Source organism: Argopecten irradians, chromosome 4 (genome assembly GCF_041381155.1).
Source record: "Argopecten irradians isolate NY chromosome 4, Ai_NY, whole genome shotgun sequence".
NCBI lineage: Eukaryota > Metazoa > Mollusca > Bivalvia > Pectinida > Pectinidae > Argopecten > Argopecten irradians.
Genome location: NC_091137.1, coordinates 32,147,418 through 32,170,180, shown reverse-complemented (window position 1 = coordinate 32,170,180; position 22,763 = coordinate 32,147,418). Strand labels below are relative to the sequence as shown.

General features: G+C 35.3%; 4 protein-coding genes across 6 annotated transcripts in view; 3 read left to right on the top strand and 1 right to left on the bottom strand.

The window, feature by feature from the left end:
• LOC138321324 (receptor-type tyrosine-protein phosphatase F-like) overlaps positions 1 to 1,602 on the bottom strand; it is a 47,071-nt gene extending 45,469 nt beyond the window's left edge. The window contains exon 1 of one of the 3 annotated variants that reach the window (XM_069264942.1): positions 1,500 to 1,602. The gene's annotated coding sequence lies outside the window, so the exon portion shown is untranslated. The remainder of the gene's footprint in view (positions 1 to 1,499) is intronic. The other 2 variants (XM_069264946.1, XM_069264945.1) reach the window with 2 other exon arrangements.
• Positions 1 to 22,763, top strand: part of LOC138321320 (uncharacterized) — a 167,670-nt gene that overhangs the window by 28,579 nt on the left and 116,328 nt on the right. The gene's annotated exons all lie outside the window — the stretch shown is intronic.
• LOC138322237 (phospholipase A and acyltransferase 4-like) overlaps positions 1 to 22,763 on the top strand; it is a 118,673-nt gene that overhangs the window by 46,945 nt on the left and 48,965 nt on the right. The gene's annotated exons all lie outside the window — the stretch shown is intronic.
• On the top strand, positions 1,585 to 22,523 carry LOC138321322 (uncharacterized). Its single transcript, XM_069264940.1, has 9 exons — positions 1,585 to 1,798; positions 5,036 to 5,183; positions 9,844 to 10,106; positions 10,440 to 10,611; positions 12,516 to 12,724; positions 14,459 to 14,658; positions 15,573 to 15,958; positions 16,487 to 16,809; positions 18,027 to 22,523. The coding sequence occupies exons 1-9, from the start codon at positions 1,708 to 1,710 to the stop codon at positions 18,257 to 18,259; spliced, it is 2,025 nt and encodes a 674-aa protein (XP_069121041.1). The 5' UTR covers positions 1,585 to 1,707; the 3' UTR covers positions 18,260 to 22,523.

Genomic DNA, 22,763 nt, shown 5'->3' with positions numbered 1-22,763 from the left:
GAGAATGAGGTATGGGTTGATTTTAGATTCATGACTTCGAAGTACAGTATATCACAGGGGTTCAATAGATAGGATTAGCTTTCTTGTATGCCCTGCAGGCAAGGCATTAAAAATATACCTGCTGCTACCAACTCCTCTTCCCAACGTTTTTCTTTTTTCAATAATTTGACTAGATGAGGTGTGCCGTTCAGTATCTTTGAGTGCAATGCGATAAGACAGCACTATAAAATGGAGGAAATGTTCAACTAGTACAAAGAGACACTACATACCATAAACTCCTACACTATGCAACGGTCAAAACACATCGAATACAGGAGGGGTAAAACTTAAATGACGTATAGTTAGCTGTTACATTAGGTAGTTGATCCTAGTCAACCAATTGATCATCCAAACAACGGCATTGCTATCTTGCCATTTTCCCAAAGATGAAAAAGAAAGCCATAATGTTTGATCATGTTTTATGGTATGGACATAGAGGCTTCTAGCCTACGTCCATTAACTTCAATTAAATCAATTAAATTAAATTAAATGGCCATTAAATGGCATTTAGGTCAAGGCCACATATAAAGCATCAGTTGTAAGTTTTCGGCTGGGGACAAAGGGACCTGATAATGGATTACAGTTGGTAACTTTCCTACGGTCGACAGACCAATCTTACTATATAGTTTAGTGGTCCATATTGAACTCAGTTAAAATTAAATCTCTACGTGAAATACGTACATGTGACTTCCAATTATTACATTATACATGCTTTTGGAGATATCATGCGACATATGTATTTGTCGCCATGCGATAGCGGAAAATACTGACTCCACTTCGACATTATTGCATTGTGAAACGAGCGCCATGTAATAGTTCTCTATTAAAGATGTTCGGTATTAGGTATGCTTCTGTGAGATAGCACTATTTCAAGGGTAAAAGTCCCATTATCACAAGGAGACAACACTAACATACCACAGCCTCTCAAAACACACTATCACAAGGAGATACATCACTAACATATCACAGCATCCCAAAACACACTATCACAAGAAGACACAACACTAACATACCACAGCCTCTCAAAACACACTATCACAGGGAGACACAACACGAATATACCACAGTCTCCAAAAACACACTGTCACAAGGAGACACAACACAAATATACAACAGCCTCCCAAAACACACTATCACAAGGAGACACAACACTAACTTACCACAGCATCCCAAAACACACTATCACAGGGAGACACAACACCAATATACCACAGTCTCCTAAAACATGCCGACATCAACACACAATACACTTTAGCTGTTAGTAGAACATTATGCCCAATTAATCAATCAACTTGGCGTCATAGCCGTGCATTACAACTAGATCAAGCTTTATATCACAAACATGCAAAGCATTTTCAACACAAATACATTTTTATAAATCCTCGAAATCTCTTAAACCATTACATGTATAACAAATATGAAATCATATGTAAAAAATGTAGTGTTAGAGGTATACTCACCCACCATCGCCAACTCATGTGGAATATTCTATTGGCTATCTCATATTACAGAAAGCACACTACTAAATGCATGTTATGTTTGTGTCATGGCGATGTTTTGTTATACGTCACATGTCAATGCTTGTCATGAGCCCGCGGCTCGGGATATTTAAGTATATCTTGCAGTGCAGTTGACTTTGACTATAGTTCTCAAAGTCAAAACACCAATATGGCTTACACGTTCAGATTTCAGTATTCATTGAGAAAGTTTGGAATCCCTGCACTTTTCCTATTGTGTATGTCCGCTTCAATATGTGCCGGTAAGTCTTGTTTTATCTCTTTAAATTTGTGTTTCAAGATTTTAATCATGTTACAGTATTAAGATTCATTCTGTATCATCATCATCATTCTTTATTTCTCAAAATTGTGTAAGAGTATATACATTGAAATGAACGAAAATAATGTGTATATGGAAAACACAATTAAAGTCACAAAATATTCGAAAAAGACAAAGGTTGCTATGAAAAAACATTGTGCTTATTTACTACTGTCATTACTAAAATAAATACATGCATTAGTTTTTGTCAGCTTTAGAAGAGGAAAAGGTTATTTTGGAATTTTTTAAGAACCATTACAGATTTTTTTGTGGCGAGAGGTCAAAACTTAATATTTTAACAAAAACTAAATTGGTAATTGGTAATGGGGACCATTAAAGATGTCTTCCAAACGCCCCAACGGTCGTAACTATTACATTTGGTATCCTATGTGCAAATTTTCTTTACAATCGGAGGATATCTCAACCGATCAGAAGCCTTTATTTCGTTACAATGGCAACGGGGTTCTTCGAAAGTGGTACCAATTGTGTTCAGATCCCTCTAAACTCCTGAATACCAGTTTTCATTGCGATCAGACAATATCTAAATTTTGATCCCATGGACCCAGATGCCAGGGGATTGCGGCCTTGCATGTTTTTAACTGGGTAATGGAAAAAGGTTCTTGCACATGCATCTGTACGCTACCATCTCAATAACCCCATGAAGTTCCATCGATATCCGACAAATGTTTTGGAGAAGTCATGCGGACAATATTTCGTGTCGAAAAAGAAGAGCAGGTGGAGCAAGAAGAAACGGAACAAAACATTATTAACATCAGGAAATTGCAAACATAGCACTTGAACAAAAATTGAATTGCGAGGATAAAAAAGTCTAACATTAAACGAAAAGCAATTTTTATAAATATTTGCAATATTTTTCACCATAAAAGAAGACGTTGAATGTTAGGGTGCGGTGTGCTGTGTGTGTAGATATGAGGGAAGGCGTGAGAGTAAATTCTACACAAAATTTGAAGAAATGTTAATTATTAGATTGATGATATCTTAGTTAGCGAAATGTTGTAAACTACAGCTAATAAAGAAACGAAAACTAAATATATTGGTTTGTATTTTCATATATTACCACGATACCATTACTGATTCTAGAATTCTAGAACTCCCGGTCACTCAATCCGTAGCTTTTCTTTTTACCGTCTTTTATTTTTCACCGTGTGTGCTGTAAGAGCTTCGAGAAGAATGTTCCTTATTTAGAGAATACCTTCCCTTCCGAGAAGATATAGTTTCCTTCCGAGAAGAGCCAAACCGAGTTGGCAAACAATAATGATAATGAGGATCCTTTGTCAAAGCACTGCTGATTGTGTGATTACATGTACAGTTATGTGCCGAATGAATAGTATAGGATTTCAGATTTTCGGTGCTGGAGTCTATTGCGATAACAAACCGGTTCTTTTTTCATTGATTCAAACAATTCTATTACAAAATATCAAATGGACCATGCCTTTATCTTAAGAATGTGTTTATATTCACACCGGTAGTTTTTCTTCGAAAAACGATAATGATCTTGTTATTAGAAACTACAACACAGGGATATGAGAATCAGGTACACATATATTTATAAATACACTGTTTTAGAGGCATATACAGACTGTACTAATTCTCCGAGCCCTGTGGAATCTATTTGTGAATTATTTAATCACTGTATAATTGTCTCGCTTTGTACAACAACCTTGTTTTGATCTTCGTAATCATTTTAGAGGTCATGCTGTAACGCAGCAGTACAATAAAGGCTGATAATAAAGTTTGTGTTATCTTTACATTTTTCTTTTCTTTATTTTTTAAAGCTCACTTTTCTTTGTTATTTAGTGGATTATTCTCTAGTTTCTTTCCGCACCGTCGACCCACAATTGTGTAAATTGTTCTTCATCTTTCATATATTTTGTAATCTTCGTTTGCGGTTTTTTTTTTTTGTCTTTTTAAGTTTTTTTATTGTAAATCTGGAGAATTACTATTCATTAGTCTAGAACTTGTATTGTTTTGAAGGTCTTCCTATATGTTGTTATTTCCAATTGCTTTCTCTCCAAATTTTATTTTAGTCAAGAAACACAAACCCTCCGCTTCTCTATTTGGATGGTAATATTTCCCGTTACTACTTTTGCTTTTCCAGAGTACACTTGCTATCTTAAATAGGGACATCCACTGTGTGAAACGGTTTGTGGTGCCGAAATAAAAGAAAATGAAAATTGGTATTTTCCCCGAAGTGAAAGTTGCTTAAAACTGCTAACTGACTTATTTTCTTGACCGATTAAATGTCGCTTATATCGTTGAAAGTTAAAAAAAAAAAAAAGAATCGTGAAAATCGCTTTCGTGGATCTTCAAAAGTAACTGGTAATTCCTATCAGTATTATGATCGAGATGTTAGTTCACGGAGTAAACTTTCGCGAATTTACTTGGATCGCGAAAGTCGCGAAAGTAAATCGCACGCGAAAGAAAGTTGGTTAACAGTAAATATATGTATGAAAAGTCGCCTCGAATGTACTCAAGTCGAAAATTCTTAAAATATTAAGTCACAAAATCCATAATTCTATCCGAAAAATCATTTACTACTGCCAAAACAGCTTGAGAACCGACAATGCATAATTATACTTTCCTGTTAAACTCAATAGGTGAAATGGCTTGCAATTATTAAACTTAGAAGCCATGTTACGATTTATTTTTGTGTTCAATGTGTTTTTATGTTTGACTTTATTTTCGCAAAATTAAGGCTATCAGATTTTAAATTACAGTGATATCGGATAACATTAGGTCGCGAACGACATTATCATGGAGAGTTATATATCATAATCAAAATAGGGTCAATTTCCAATATGTAACCAAAATAGGGTGAATTTCCAATAATATGTAATAAAAATAGGGTTAATTTCCAACAATATCTAATCAAAATATGGGTTAATTTTCAATAATAATTTTAATCAAATTAGCAAAAATTGCGAAAAACGTAGGCCTAGCAAATTGTCCTATCATCATTTGTATGCTTATTATTCGATATCGGTCTTCGCCCGTGTAGATAGTGAAAACCTAGAAAAGAACGCTTGGTCCTGTAGAACCCCTGGTTCATTCATCTTGTATATTTTAATGAGCTTCTGTACAACCTTATCCATATCAAATCTTGATTCAGGTTGGGGAAACGGTGATACAATGTAAATATAATGCTATATTTAACTTACAGAAATCATAGAAGACATTCGCCTTGTTGACGGGGATACCAACCATGAAGGACGAGTTGAAGTCAAGTACATGGGGGAGTGGGGAACAGTTTGCAGAGATAAATTTGATGAAAATGACGCCCAAGTCATATGTCGACAACTCGGATTCACGTGAGTATTTATCACCAATGATATCGTGATCAATGTCAATAGGGTCACATGTAATGTTTTGCACTTCTTCGGAAAAAGTACGCGGGTGCCCAATGTTGATTTGAATTGATTTTATTATAGTCTCCCAGACACATTAAAATGTGTTACATGGATTATAAAATTACAAGTTACATTTTCAACTGCACGTGGCAGGATGGACAATATATATCATTACCAATTACTAAAATATGGACAATTAATTTGGAAATTAACAATATTTATACCGTACTACTATCATAGCTTTTATTCACATTTACAAAAATACCATCATTTTTCTAATGAATAGAGACACCTTCTTCAATAATTGGATATTACAAATACCTATAAGGCCATCCATCTTATGAAGACTGGGATTACTATAATAATACTGTGGGATATATTTAATACGTATATTTTTTATTTCTTCGTGTTTACATACAAAAAGATAGTGAAATTCATCCCCGATATTTTCATTGCATAAATGGCATATTCTTTCACGTTTCTCAACATTACGCCATCTTCCAGTCTCAATTGGAATTTTTAAATTTGATGTACGGAATTTAGTTATGTATACTCTATTCATTTCCGATAATTTTATAAGATAATTTTCAAATCCAAATTCTTTTTTGTATATTAGATAAGTTTGCCCTCTTGAGGAATTTTCCACATCTGAGAACCATTTTTGTATAAACTGATCTTGAAGGCGCTGTTTCATAAAACTTTTATAAAAACTGTTAATCATTTGTATTTCATTGAGGAAGACAATTGACTGACCAGATTCATCAAAAATATTTTTAATGAAAGATATCCATTTAAATGTGTATATTCCTTCGAAATGTAACTTCGAGATTAGTTTATAAAGTATACTACTTAATTTATTTTCATTTTGTATAAGTCTATTCCAAAAACACAGCATTCTCAGTTTGATATTTATTTCGAGTGGGAATCTTCCCAGTTCCCCATACACCATAAAATGTAAGGTATATCTGTTGTATCTAGTGATATTTTTTCTGGCATGTGAATCACATTAATATAACTTCTTTGATGCAGTTGACCAGAATTAACACCGCATGACTAACCGTGTGTTGTGTGGTTTGTCCATGTACATTTTAACAAAAATATTAGAAAAATATACGTTTCAGGAGAAAAGGTGTAGAAATTTCGGTTATATTTCTGTCACTAAATAACCATGCCAGAATTTCTTCACAGAGAATAATCCTTGTTTCTTGATGAATAACAGTTATAATTCATCGCGTGGGGTGGAACTTTAATATTTTTCGCGAATTCGAAAGCAAGATTACTGATTTTGAAAAAAAGATAATAATAATCAAATGCAACACCTTTATTTTTAAGTAAAAATGAAAAAAAAATAGTTTCACTGTAAATGCTGTGCTCTGATTGGCCAATATTGAGTGAAAATAATAATAAAAAGTAACATACAACCTTACCATAAAACCTTATACTTCACCATCAAGACTGTAATAAATTATTTTATCTTGGCTTTTACATACTTCATCATTGTTTTTACGTTATAAAGGCCGAGATACTCTGGCCCAAATACCAGACTTTTATGTTATATTGCTATGGTTACACTATGTTACCTCTTTTCTATAGGTTTCCCGGGGTGTTCTTAGGCGGAAGTTTTTATTTTTGTAATGACAAGTCTTCATTATTCGCAACAATCTCTAATTGCTTCTGTTTGGTCAAGAGACTGCCTGCATTACAATAGTATCCACACGTACCTGGCTCGTTTTTAGGTCATCTGATCCGAAGGGTCAGGATGACCTATTGTCATCATGCACCGTCCGTCGTCGTGCGCCGTCCGCCGTTTGTCGTTTGCCGTGCGTAAACTTTTCATTTGAACGACTTCTTCTCAATAACCGAAAGGCCCAGGGTTCTGATATTTGGCCTGTAGCATGCTGGGATAAAGGGCTACCAAATTTGTTCAAATAAATGACCTTGACCTTCATTCAAGGTCACAGGGATCAAATAGGCTAAAGTCTTTTAAATAACTTCTTATGAATGACCTTGACCTTCATTCAAGGTCACAGAGTTCGAAAAGGCTAAAATCCTCAAACAACTTCTTCTCAAGAACCAGAAGGGCCAGGGTACAGATATTTGGCATGTGGCATGCTGGGATGAAGGGCTACCAAGATTGTTCAAATGAATGATCTTGACCTTCATTCAAGGTCACAGGGGTCAAATAGGCTATAATCCTTTAAACAACTGCTTGTGAATAACTAAGAAGCATAGGAACCTGATATCAGGCCTGTTGCATGCTGGGATGAAGGGTTGTTAAGTTTGTTCAAATGAATGACCTTGTTCTTCATTCAAGGTCACAGGGTTCGAAAAGGCTAAAATCTTCAAACAACTTCTTCTCAAGAACCAGAATTCCCAGGGTATTGATATTGAGCCGGTGTCATGCTTGGCTAAATGGCTACTAAGTTTGTTCAAATGAATGACCTTGACCTTCATTCAAGGTCACAGGGTTCGAAAAGGCTTAAATATTTAAATGACTTCTTCTCAAGAATCAGAAGGCCCAGGGTACTGATATTGGGCATGAAGCATGCTGAGATGAAGGGCTACCATGTTTGTTCAAATAAATGGCCTTGACCTTCATTTAAGGTATCATGGGTCAAATAGGCTAAAATCTTTAAACGACTTCTTATGAATAACTAAGAGGCCTTAGATACCTGATATTGGGCCTTTGACATGCTTGGACGAATGGCTACCAAATTGGTTAAATGAATGATATTGACCTTCATTCAAGGTCACATGGGTTCAATAGGTTCAAATCTTTAAACGATTTTTTGTAAATAACCAATAAGCATGAAGACTGGATATTGGTTTTGTAGCATGGTGGGGATCAAGGTCTAATTAATGGAATATATCAGAACCTGAATTTCCAATAAAGAGTTCTTTTGTATTGCTTTAATTGTTTGCCAATGCTACATATTTGAGGTGTTGTATTGTGCCAATAGTCAGATGACTGTTAAGGCCTATGGACTTCTTGTTCAATGACATCTTGTAATACATAAATATACATAATATATAAGATGTGATGTATTGCCATTTTTAAAAGCGAGCCATGTACCTGTATACCTTGGCGATACTAATCAACTCTGGTGTATTAAAGGCCCATTACCTTTAAATTTTCGAAACCAAAATTCTAACTTTCTTAAAAACAACAATAGCAGGCGGAAATATATATTGAAATTTATATATAAGATGAGGTTACAGCACCAAATTAATGCAAGATTCCCTTCACTATCTTTGTTAACAATGACGATTCATTTCGCTGTTTTGCCGTCTGGCGTAGTGATAGTCAAGTACCGCGCGGTATTTAGGACGACGGTGGGAAACATGAGACGACCCGCGTTATGAAAATTATTTTCAATAAAATGTTCAGAAGGTGATGGAAAATGTAGTATTAACGGTCAGTTAATAACTTTTGTGACTCTACAACATTATCGATCTCATTTTACATTCCAATCTTAAAAGTTAAAAGCCGTATCGGAAAGGTAGTGGGCCTTTAATATGATCATTTTCGTGTACATGTATATTAAAATATGGATCTTAGTATATTATACCTTCTACACCACAGACTTTTCGAAAAAATATTTTTTATGAAACTTGGGACACCCGTTATCTGTCCTTAAGCTGTTCGGCATCAAATTTTCATCGGTAGTAAGAATGAATAATGGCGGACAGGGAAAAACATATAAAGGCCTTGATCAATATGGCATATTAATACATCATAATTAACGGGTCTAGAGAGACTCCAGGTTCAGTTCTTTATTACTTTAAACCATTTGGTTTATCAGTGCAGTGTGTATATATATATAGTGCAGACAGGAAAAACAATACAATATGTACAGACACATAACACACTCGCAGCGTACACGTACATTACGATACATTTACATTCGTCACATTTATCTTTAACTTTCACATTATATGTTCGTTCATTATTAAAATATACCATTGACAAGTTATTGTTACATGTATCTATGACACAGAACACGTTTAAACACTCTCATATTACATTTATACGTTACTTACAGTAAAACTTGATTTTTCATTATTGTTCTCAAATAGTTTACTCACAATACATTCATTTATAATCCTATATTACAATTGAAAGTTACTCGATTTATATCCAATAATGTTCTTACATTACATCTACACGTTACTCATCTTACATTCATTAACCAGCGCACATTACATTGATACGTTACATTACATTAATATTATTTCATGTTACATGTATCTCATTCTTACGTTACATTACGTATACATGATCTCGTTCTCATAATATTACATTACACTACTAAAATTAAATTAGCGTTTTCAAATTAACATTACATTATATAATATTATCATTCATACATTCATATTTAAACCGTAATGTTCCTTTAACCTCTCAGGAGCAGCATTGTTCCCTAACCCAACGGATTAAAGAGGAACAAAAAATAGTTGAAATTGTAGGACGCATTATGTTTAGGTCAAACGGGGTTGTTGTGTTCGTCGGGAACATAGTATAAACCTAGTATACTATAGTGAGTTGTTAAAGGCGTCCCGGATGTCCGGTGTGCGTACTGCTTTCGAAATGTATTAATTGACTGATACTATGGATTTCAAGAGGTGGAAAAGTGACTCAGTTTGGACCAGGCAGTGGCAAGATTTGGTTTGACAACTTAGAGTGCGGCGGCAGCGAAAGTTCGCTGACTGAGTGCATGGCGAATAACATTGGAGACCACGACTGTAACCACAATGAGGATGTCGGAGTGAAGTGCACTGAATCAGACGGACAAACAGCCGGGGCATCAGCGCAGGCAGGGGCAGCGGCTCAGACAGCGACAGTGGATGTGATAAGGCCACCTGCTGTGGTGCAACCCAGCACCTGTAAGTAAAGACCTCAGTTATGACACATTCTACTTTATAGTCTAGTTTTGTTATTTTGCTAAACATCCTTACTCTAGTTAACTATTTTATGAGGTCCTGGGTCGTACAATGTACTTAGTCTACTATTACTAAATTGTATTTTCTTTCAGGCTCTGGGGTTCATCCTAAATCTATTGCATATATTTTGCTAGGCCAATGGGCATTTTAAATCTAGTATTGTTTTTTTTGTGTATAGTCTATCGTTATTTTGACAGGTTTCGGTGCATTCTTATTGTCTCGTATCTATTTGCAAGGCCTTGGGCTAATTGTTAGTCTACCGTTGATATTTAACAGGTTCTTTGTCTAGTTCTGGAAGTACAGATCCACAGGTACGTCTAGTTGGTCAAAGTGACGTCTTTGGTATAGGATTTGTGGAAGTGAAGCACAATAACGTGTGGGGATCGGTATGTGACGACCACTGGGACATCAATGATGCCAAAGTGGTCTGTAGCTCCCTATGTTATGAGTAAGTTATTTTGTAAATCTTTTAACCAACATTTCATCGTTACGGCTGATTAGTTGTATAGAGAATTTTAATTTTTAACCAATATAGCTTAACGAAACGTTATGTATTTGTAAATGCTATCTGATTAAGACATTCTGTCCTTAATGTTCTGGGCCCAATTTCACGAACATTCCTTCTAGGAATCTCTTAACTTGGAATTCCCCATAGGAAAACATTATAGAAGTTCAAGAAACAGTCTTAAGTTAAAGAGCCTTCCTTAAAATCAGTAATTCATTCCTATGATAATTCAAAGTTAAAGGGTTCCTTAAGTTTTTGGAATGTCCGTGAAACTTGGCGTAGCAAAGAAACGTGAAGCCATGGACAGATTATATGTTTTGGTATAAAATCAAATTAGTATAATGCTCAATGGCTTATAAGTTTGAAAGAGAGTTGTATACATGACTTTGTCTATTTTAGGTCACCCGACCGAACCCCAGTCTTAGCAAAGCCCAGATAACGAGGCTTTGCCGAGTCATCTACCCTTTCCGTGTCGAGCACCAAAATTAACCTTTATTTTAAGATATTAACCGTGTATTCTTTTTATTCTGCAACTATTATGCCAGTTATTTGGTTTCGTTCGAAGCTGAAACTGAAACAATATGAAAATACGCAAAAATCAATAACTACTTATCAAAGAATTATTAAACAATACATACATGTACCTTTGCCATGAGCCAAGAAAAAGACGACACTGCCATACGAAATTTTCGATATCGTAATAATGACGTCATTCCGGTGGATGTGGCGTCCCTTTTTAGAGGGACTGAATGACGTTTCATTCATCGGAAGGTTCAAGTTCTGGGTCAAGTAAGAAAAAGTTCAATCAGATATGGAACAAAATTCACGTGATCGTATCGACGATCGAAGCATTTCGTACATTGACGGATAATTCACAAGTTTATCCAGCAGTAGTTATCCGTTAGTATGTGGGGGAGTTGCAGGATAAACATGAAATATAGTTGCTATATAAGATATCTTATGTAGAATGAGATTTCGTTGAGTTTTAATCCTTTGGACTTTTTGTTGAATATCATTCCCATTTAAGATATCTTATATAGCAACATCTTATGTGTTAAATAAGATATCTTATATCAATAGATTTAATTGGAGATCTTATATATCTGATCAGATATCTTATAACATTTAAAAAATCTATATAAGATATCTCATATAGTATATAACAGATTTATAATATATCATATGAGATATTTCATATACTATATGCTATCTTAAGATATACATGCATTATGTGAGATATCGTAAATCGTATTCAAGATATCTTATTGTATATGCATTGGAATTTATAATTGACATCTTATATAAATGAATTAAATGAGAGATCTTGTATATTATATAAGGTATCTGATAATTAATTTCTTTTAATTTCTGTATAAGATATCTCATATAGTGCATAGGATATCTTATGTAAATCATATGATATCTCTCATTTACTATATGATGTATTTTATATAGTAGTCAAGATATCTTTTATTTATGCATAGAAATTTAGGACCAACATTGCTTCTTGATTAAATGTCATCTTGACTTACCATAGGGGGCAGTCATATTTTATATGAATGGTCCTGGGTCGACCCCAGGGGCATAGAGGTAGGGCCCCAAATATGAAACATTGCTGAAAGGCTGGACTTTCTTCATTTTTGCTATGAATTCCTGTAAGTTCGTCCTTTGTTATAAATATTATGTCTGGTGACCGTTGAGGCCCATGGGTCTCTTGTTACGATTGTCTCTTCGTTTATAGCCAGTGGTCAACTGGCGCTAGACGTTTGGTCAATGTACACTATTTTCTGTATTGTTTTACATTAAAAATATTCCATATTGAATGCTAAATATTTTTACTATATCAGCCCAGCTTTCGCGCTGACGGGGACAACTCATGACATGGACTACGTTAAGGATTCTGTCAGTACAACCTTCTTTCTGGACGACGTCGATTGCACTGGTTCGGAAACCGACCTCTTTTCGTGTCAACACAGAGGGATTGGGGTACACAATTGTTTTGAAGGGGAATACGCCAGTGTCACGTGCACGGAAATCACGAAAAACCCCGTGACAGGTACCGTGATTAAAGCTACCGGAAAACGGATTGAAAACACTATGATTTTTTTGAAGTATTTCTTTACCATCAGATATGTATAACGTCAACTACTAAGATCTATTTTATGCATTTCTGTAACTTCAGGGGCGTAGGAATAGGGCGGGGGGGGGGGGGGGGGGGGGGGGGGGGGGCAATTGCCCCCCTGTTCCCCAGGACGGGGATGCACATTTGAAAGAAAAAAAGAGTCCTCCTGCACATTTTTGTACTTTATTTTAGAACATTTTCCGCTGCGGGGCGCGTTTCCTAAAACGTTCAAGCACGTAATGTTCAAACCTTTAATAATGAAAATTCAATACACACGCACTAGACTAAAATGTCCATTAAGGGATTATACTATTTCAAAAAAATGCTTCTTCAAAGATTAATTTGTTTATATGTCTTAGCAAGACAATCAATTCATTATTATTTTGAGTTACACAACAATGTGCCAATGGTGTTAATTCGGTATGTTCAGATCGAGCTTGGTTGCATAATGGTATGACGAAACTCACAATTATCATATCTAAATACAGGTGACTTTAAATCGAAAAATTACCTTCTAAATAGTACAATTTTTTCCGGGGGGAAACCCCAAGACCCCCGAAAAACAAAATCTTACGCCTTCGGTGCTCGCAAATTCATCAAAATGCATCGTAAAACTCATCTCCATCATTCTAAATCGTACAATTTCCCCCCCCCCCCCCCCCCGGATCCCCCAAAACACCAAAATCTTGCGCCTTCAGCGCTCGCAAAATCATCAAAATACATTGTTAAACTGATCTCAGCCATTCTAAATCGTGAAATTTTTTCAAGTGGATACCCCCGGCCCAAAAACTCGCACGCTAATTTGCGTATTCATTAATTTCCTGTTAGCGACGCCACTGTCTATAGTTGTGTACAAGGATTATATGTAATGATATATGAAAAAAAGTATATCAATTATTTCCTGTGGGTGCGAGGAACGCGAGGGGGTGGGTGGGTTGTTATTACATTTTGAGGACCTTTGCCCCCCCCCCACCCCCCCCCCCCCCCATTACGTATCATCTTCCTACGCCACTGAACTTATTTAGATGATTGTTTCTACGATACACGCCGGTCTATTTACACTTAATATTAATTCATGTTACCATGTTCTCAGGATCTACGTACTTTATCTACATTTAAAATTTATTCACACGGACATCATGTTACCAAACTTTTTCGACACATTACCGTATGGCCGGCCTTTTTCATGGTTTCGCGTGCTCGCAATAATTTGATCCGCGAAAATGGAGAAATTGATTAATAGCCAAATTGCGAATTTTTAAAACTGCTAATATTGAGAAGTTTCTCGTTTTATCAGAAGCACACACACACGAAAAAAAAAAAACAAACAAAAAAAACCAATAGCTATATGATAATCTATATGCATCATGTTACCAAAACTTTTTCTTACATGTGTACATGGTTTTAATGCATCACGTTACCAAACTTATTTTGGAGATATTGATTGATATGCATCATAGTGCCCAGATTTTTTCGACATACTTTAAGTCGACTTTCTTTCGTGACTATTATATTTAGATATTTAAATGTCAAAACAAGTTCGCGGGTATAAATTTACTTGATAAGTCGCGAAAGTAAATTGCACTTAAAAGTTTATTTACAGTACATGAGATTGCTGAACAAAACTTATTGATGATTCCTCATTGATGTACATTTTATGCGTTCCAGCTCCACAACCACTACTGACATGCAATGACGAACAGTTTACCGTCAACTTTAGCCGGGAATATGATCCAGGTCTTACAACCGAAGGGGTCAAAGTACAGCGCGTTGCCGACTCCACCGCCGAATGTACCCCGTTATACACCACGTCGAATGCTTCGATCGTAATGGAAATCCCTTTCACTGACTGTGACACTGAAATTAGCGTAAGTGAACATACAAGTTATCATTTGTATATAGTGTTTGCAATATACAGTTTATAGGGTTGGTCCCAAAACCGAGGGGGAAGAGCTTTAACTCTTGACTGCAAAAGGCATGAAACAACTGTTTTGTTACCTGAACTGCAATCTTAAACTTATCACGAAGCTTCTGTAGAGAAAGACTTTCGACGAAAAAACACCGTTATTTAGGTCGATCCGGCACGCCGGTGTTTATGACGTCAATATCTAATTATGACATCAACAATAAACGCATGCAAACGTTCCGCCCAGGTCAACGATCAAACTATTGACCGGTCAATAGGCGAAATTACTTCATTTACATTTACATAGAGAGTCAGGTAACAATCTAAATTTAATTCAATATATTCTCTCCAGACACAGACTATGTGTAACAGTATATCAACCAAAGAGATACATAAATTACATTATCTACATACGCTATTCTACTTAAGCATTAAACTATCTTCCTATGGCATCTATGATCTATATAGATGCCAGAGCTTTGCAGACATCTGTATCAGTATCTGGTGGTAAACGTCCCTGAATGTAGACGAGAAACAATGGTAAACACATATTATAGAGTGAAAGTTGTGGGATAAACAAGTTGCCCAACGCGTGACTATGATTGGTTATTTTTATCTTAAACTCTAAAAGCCAATCTAAAGCTCGTGTCTTTTCAAAATTTGAAAATTAACTATCTCGATAAACATGATAAACAACAGTCACTTGTTGGGGAATCTCTAATTCTTCAAAGATTATATTTCTTGCAGACTATGCATTGCTTGACAATTTCCTTGTTTTGAGATATTTTGTACAAGTGGACCCGATTTCATTTCTCGTCATACTGCGTTGTGATCTTCCGGACAACGAAAAATAATCTTATGTTATATTTCTTGTAGTCCAACGCCAGTCACATCATTTACAATACAACCCTGATTTACACACACAACAGTGCAGGTGTGATCACCAGAAAGAGCATGTACTATGTACACCTCGAGTGTGCATTTCCGAAGAACAAAACCAACCAGGTTGGCTATACTGCCATGCCAAAACAGATAGAGATCAAGGCCAAAGGGGAGTTCTCAGTAGACATGTATCTTCACCAGGACAACCAATTTAACCAGATATATACAACAAGTCCTACACTAGAGATGGATGTACCTTTGTCAGCTTCCCTTCACCTCAACACGACTCTACCTGACCTGAAAATAGTGGTTCGGACCTGCTTCGCCACGCCCTCCGGCTCCTGGACAGACCCAGTGCATTACTTCCTGTTTCAGGAAAAGTACGCTATTTTACTTTTTTGCTGGAATATTTACATATATCAAATCTCATTCCCTTGCCAACTCTTTCATACCGACTCCCTTTTTCACGATTTAGGGTGGTATTTTATGGTGTACTTGTGGAGAGATTTAATTATTTTTGAAAAGTCCATTACTCCGCTAGATGTTATTACAAACATAAAGAAGTGAAGTTGTCGTGAAAGTCACACTGTCACACTGACAAATCAAATTGTGCTATGCTATCGTTAATCTATTTTTATACAATTACAAATATTGCAAGTGTACGTAAAATGAAATTGTGTTAATGTGTTGATAGATAAGGTAATAAACTCAGAGTAACACGTGACTGAAGAAGTGACGTCACACCTCCTTTTCTATCAAACTGATGATAACTGGCCATGGTAAAGTGTGACAATAGAATGATAATAAGAATGGTGTACAGATTAACGATCATGTATAGGATCAAAAGACGAATAAGAAGTAATAATACATGTATAGATTTTGATTATAGAATACATATTAATTTCCAGCTGTGCAACTGATGACACCGTTGCCATTGTTCCTTTAACCGACATCAGTAGTGGCTTCCGGTTTAACTCATTCAAGTTCATAAACTCCGCGCATGTGTATCTTCACTGTTCTTGCCTGGTTTGTGAAAAGGACGAAAAGGATGAGCTGTGTGATCGCAGCTGTGCCAATGATCTGCCAACCTCAGGTCGTCGCCGCCGACGTGACGTTAAAGAACACAAGCGTCGGAAACGAAGCGGTCTCACTTGGCTTCATACCAGAAGCCAGCAACTGGTGATCAAAGAGAGTCAAACAGACTCTATTATAGAGAGAAATCCAACCACAGGTAGGTCTAGGTAACTTACAGCCCACGTAATCGTTTGTTTTAGACAGACACTAATCTCACAGATAATATTCAGTATTTTACCAGCGTTACTTAGTAAAACAAATACGTGAATTCATCCGAATTTGTTTATCTTTTTTAAATCTAAACTGCACTTCTTGTGATACAATGACTTACATTTGTATCTAGGGTGTCAAATTATCAGGAGAAAAAACAGAAGCAATACAGTTTAAAAGACATTTTGTTGACATCACCAGATACTACAGCATTGTCCTTTTTGATATTTGATGTCATAAATGCGGGTCTTTTGTATATTGCATTTCACAAAACACAAACGCATGTCTCGGGTAGGAGGGATGGGACAAAATAAAGAAGAAAGATTTCGCACAAATAGCGACTCTGGCCCTTTTGGGGCAAGAGGGAAGGGTGGCTATGGGGGTAGCAGAGGGAACTCTTTTAAAATCCTACTTGTCATAATGTTAGCATTGCGTTTTAACCAGAATTGATCGGAAGCATACTTGGAGAAAGGGGATAAGATTGTTTGTATGAATGTTGACTCTTAACTCCTGGGCCCGTAGGGGTGGGGCACATCAGGGGAATAGAGGGCAATTTTTGAAATCGCTACTTGCACTTGATTGATTCATACGAAATCCTTTGGTCAGAAACATTCTTGGGGAAAAGGGTCAGATTTAGCATAGATGATGGCTCTGACCCACTGGAGCTGGAGGGGTGAAGGGCTAAATGAGATGAATAGGAAGTCTTTTATATCGCTACTACATTGTATGTGATACATTGTGGCCAAAAGGCAGAGACATTCTTCGGGGAAGCCGATAAGAATTTGCATAAGTCTGCCCCCCCCCCCCCCCAGTACAGGAAGGGCGGGGTTAACTCGACGTAAATTCCTTTGAAATCCTACTTGTCATAAAGACTTCCATTGATTTTAATCAAATTTGCTTCTGGTCATTAACACCTCCCACTCGGGGAAGGAGAACTAATTTTGCATTAATGCTGACTCCATTGTGCAGGAGGGGCGGGACCAAAAGGGAAAATTGAGGTAAATTCATTCAAAATATTAGTACTTTTAAAGCTATACTAGTAATCAAATTGGATTGGAAAAATCCTTACAGGAATGGGACAATTTTTTGTGTAAATAGTGATTTTTGCCTGTCTAGGGAAGGAGAGATTTCTATCAAATCAACCGTTCCTTTGTGATTTTACAGACGCATTTGTGACCACAGCAATCCCTACTACACCTACCACTAGAAATGTGACGATCCAAAGGACAACATCCAAGTCAGCTTCGCCTAGCGACAGCATGGATACAACAACCAAACCAACTACTGCGGCTCCGGTGACTACAGTTTCTCCCAGTCCCAGTCCACAACCAAGTGGAAGTTCTGTCAAAGTTACCCCCTCGTCCGTCGTCATGTCGACTGTACGTAACTTTAAATGACACTGGCTGTTACTATGGCGTTTTACTAAACCAAAGTGTAATATTTGTGTTCTATTCACATAAAACGTGAATTTTATATTTGTTTTTCGGATGTTTTGCATCCTCGATATTACATGTTATCATTTAATCGAAGCAGTATATGGTCACATTCACCTTTATACTTCTACCTAATAATTTTGTTAAGATATGTTTATTTCAAATATCGCGTTTAAATCGCCAGACTATGATAACACGTTAGGTCTTTACCATTACTGACAAGTCCTTGATGAACGGAATAAGTTTCACTGCTTTTAGAATAACTGATAAATGTTCAAAGAAGTAATATTAACGGTATGTTTTGGTTCAAACATTTTACTTACAAACGTATATCTGTGGGGTATGAAATATTCAAAATAAAGTTTGCCCCTTTTATCATGATGCAAAAAAAGCTAACAATGTCAAAATTTATACTAGTAGAATTAACAATTACAGAGGTCAAATTTTGTTTTTGCAAAAACCTTCAACCGAAAAGCCACCACAGACAAACAAGATCAAAGAAGAGATTTTGGTCGAGGAAACATTTGTGGAGGAAATCATGGTGAAAGATGTGTCCGGTGCAGTGAACGTGAAGATGTCTTTGGTTACCATGGTGATAACCACCGTGCTGTCCCTGGTCTCGTTTGGATATCGATAAACATATCTTCCGTTCGTCAATTAGTTTTTTTAGTCCTTTTCGTACTGAATGTGTTTTGGAAATTAGTCTAGAGTAGTTCCAAAGCGGACATTTATAATTATATTTGCATTCTTTGATTTGAAAATTAAGATATACACTTCTAAAAAGCAACAATGTAAATACAAATTAATCAAAAGAGTATGATTAAAAAATGATTGTTGGCGTTATATTTCAGTTCGATATTAGACAAGTAATGAACTCCCAATTCAAATATTCACAGTGTATCGTATATTTCAGTTCGATATTAGACAAGTAATGAACTCCCAATTCAAATATTCACAGTGTATCGTATATTGCCGTCAGGTTGGGTGTACGAGGCACATGCTTCCCCTATTGTATGATCGTGAAAGGCGACTTTTAGGATCTTACCTTTTCTTTCTTCATAACTTACTTTCTTCTTACTTACGTCTCCTTGATATCATACCACCTCACTTTTGACATTTGTTTAAGCGCTCGGCCCTGTGTTGTAAGCTCTGGGTTTTGTCCTCTGGTCGAGACCAACCAAATTCTATATAAGTGGTAGTTTGTACTTCTGCTTAGAGAGAATATACCTCAGTCTCCCTTTAACAAAAAGACACCACATAGGAGGCCGTTCTTGAATGAACCTGGCTGTTAAAAGGACGTTTATTCTATTTTGACGTTTTCGATCTGGTTTATTTACAAAAACAAGTTTTTGAATACAACAAAATCAAACGTATTTATTATACACAGCAGAAACGCCTGCAAGTGCTAATAACCTATAAATAAGTTATATGTGCCGTATTGTTTCATACTGATGAACCATAGAGCCATTTTCAAATGTTATTTACAAATGTACCATCAAAAGTTACGAACATTTTGGGAATTACAACACTTACAACGCATAGGTTTTGATTTTACAGACAAATTAAAGCGCAAAATGAAATCATTATACTTACATTTACAGTGCAGTGAAATGAGTTCATAGTACATGTATGGGCAGACAAGGAAGCCAAGTTGTGGTCTACACCTTAATTTTACATCTGTACAGTGTTATTAGTAATTTAAAGTGATTTCTGATGATATGTTTTTTTATGTAAACATACATAAGGCATAAAAAACAACAATTTTACAGTGCATAAATTATGTGCTTTAATAAATGTTTAAAAGGTATCATACATTTTTGTCTGTACCCTTGATTGAATTACACGGCTTAATTCATCAAACCTTATGGTTTTCAAAAGATTATTGCCGAAGAGAACAGAAATAATACAATGTACATGTATGTTAAAAGTTTCGTCCCATTATGGCACATATAATGTGTGTTTCGTTTTAATTTTTATGCGTTTGTGCATCATTTTAATACATTCTCGTACATGTTACCATGTACACTACTCTCACTTACAGCTTTTAGTTGGTTTTTGTTTCTATCTGGAACATGCAGTAAAATGAAATGCTCATATTGTTTATAAACCATTATCAACGCTAGACCATGGTTTCTTCAGTTTATTTGAGTAAAACTTGTGGGTTTGTTTAAATTTCTACAACATTTTTTTTTCGACTATGAACCAATTTTATGAACATTCCTTAACACTAAGGATCTTCTTAAAGTGAACTTTCCCATAGAAAAGCAAAACAGAAGATAAGGATCCTTAAATCTGTACTCTGAGTTAAGGAATTCCTTAAAGTTAAAGAATGTTTGTGAAAATATCCCAGTTATGGCGCATAACATAACTCAAATGTACTATGCATCATTATACATTGGTGTTTATTTCAGTAAATTGAAGTATTTGTGAAAATCAATTTGGGATATATATCGCACTAATGTTAGATGTTGTACCATTTTTGGGCTGCACGTTACTGGTAGAGGGTTTCTTCATTAGGTCACGGGCGTTTGATTGTATAGTTATGCAAACGTCCCTACCTATATTTAATAATGGTATTACACATAGAGGTGTCTGTATAGTTATAGAATCGAAAGCTTGTGATAAGATAAAATATTCCTTGATTGGTGCCCTTACATATATATATGTTGGACACAATGAATGAAAAGAGCAGCTTATTGGTATTTAAGTTTAATTCTTACAACCAAGTCATATAAAAAATGACATTTGCTATAGAAGGACAGGGGGCGTAACTCTTTTGTCTTCATCTGATAAACTGAACTAATTGAGAGACCATTAGTTCTTATTAAGTTTAATTCTTACAACCAAGTCATATAAAAAATGTCATAGATGACAAAATGAAAGTGTCCTGTTTTTGGTTTTGCTTTTACGATTATGATATTGTATAAAAAAAAATGTTGTTGAATTAGGTTTGTAATCTTAGATATTACTTTTGTTGTTATGTTATTATATTTTTTTTTCAATTAATTTTGGAATCTGTTAAGTAAAGAATTTGATTGTTTATCAAAAACAAAAATGACATAAATATTTTTGATACATTATCGTTTACATATTATATACATTTTTGATACATTATCGTTTACATATTATATACATGTACATATGTTTCATGATATTTTCTATCGTTTTTGGTGTTACTGTGGTTACGGTTTGCCATTTTATCCATAATTGTTTTGTACTGACGCTTAAACATATCGAATAGCAATGGTATAGTATTATGGTCTCACCTTCGACGATGTGTGTCGACATTTGTGTCACATCCGATTGAACTGAAACTTACACATGTTGTTTTTTTTCATAAAGAAAAAAAAGATTGACAAAGATTGAGAAAAATTTTCAAATCCGTTCTTGGATTTAAGTTAAAAACACAGAATTTTGATAAAGTTAATCACATCCGATTGAGCTGAAACTTAGTTTTTTTTTTTTTTCATTTATTTATTTTTTTTTTTTTTTTTTCATTAGTATGGAAATAAAAGGAAATTAAGGATCTGCTCTGGTGAGGATTCAGTTTCGGTGATTAATCAAATAGATTAGACGGAAAGCGACATAGGTAAGGCAAATCAGCATGTGTAATTATATGTGTCATCGGATAGAAAAGTGTCCGGATATTTTGGAACTATTTCAGGAAGCATGAATTTATTTTGTGCATTTTTATTAGACTGTGATAGGTTTACACAAGTATTAATATGATTCCCTTTATAATCATTCAACCGTGTCTTTCAGAATATGCAATTATGAATGAATATATTTCCGGTGCTTTTTAGCACATAAACGTGATAATTTCCTGTAATCGGTTAGCTATTGTTGTAATAGGATTTATTTCAGATTTGAAGTGATATTCTCTCTCTGGCGAACTTTCTCGAAGAGCATGTACCGGGGATCAGATTCATGTAAATCAGATGTAAAAATTAAATATGCAAATGTTTAAAGGATATGTGACTTAGTTCCAATCAATAGGAAGGTTTTTTTTATATATCTAGTTGTATGCTGAAATTATTTGATAAAGCGGAGATCTTGATCAAGAGTAGCATCTGACCCTTCTGTATTGAGGTCCGGGGATGTTTTCATCTGGGAAAGGCTACTGCAGTAGTTTTGTATATATGCATGAATAATATCCTTGTTTATCATCTTCAGATTTTCTTTTTTTGACATGGTTTGAAGTATAATAAAATCATATGTTAGAAATTTTCGTCATTGTTTTCATTTCTTTGTTGCAACTTATTCAAGGTCTGGACAGAAGTTAAATCACGGACAATTGGTAATTAATTAGTGTAAATGGGTAATTCATTAGTATAGACTATGATCAGATAAATGTAATTAAAAAATGCGTAATTGGCAATAGAATCAATATATCGTAAAAAAATATTTAAATGTTGTTATTGTTGATATTTGAGTATATATTATATAATGCTTACAAGAATGAGATTAA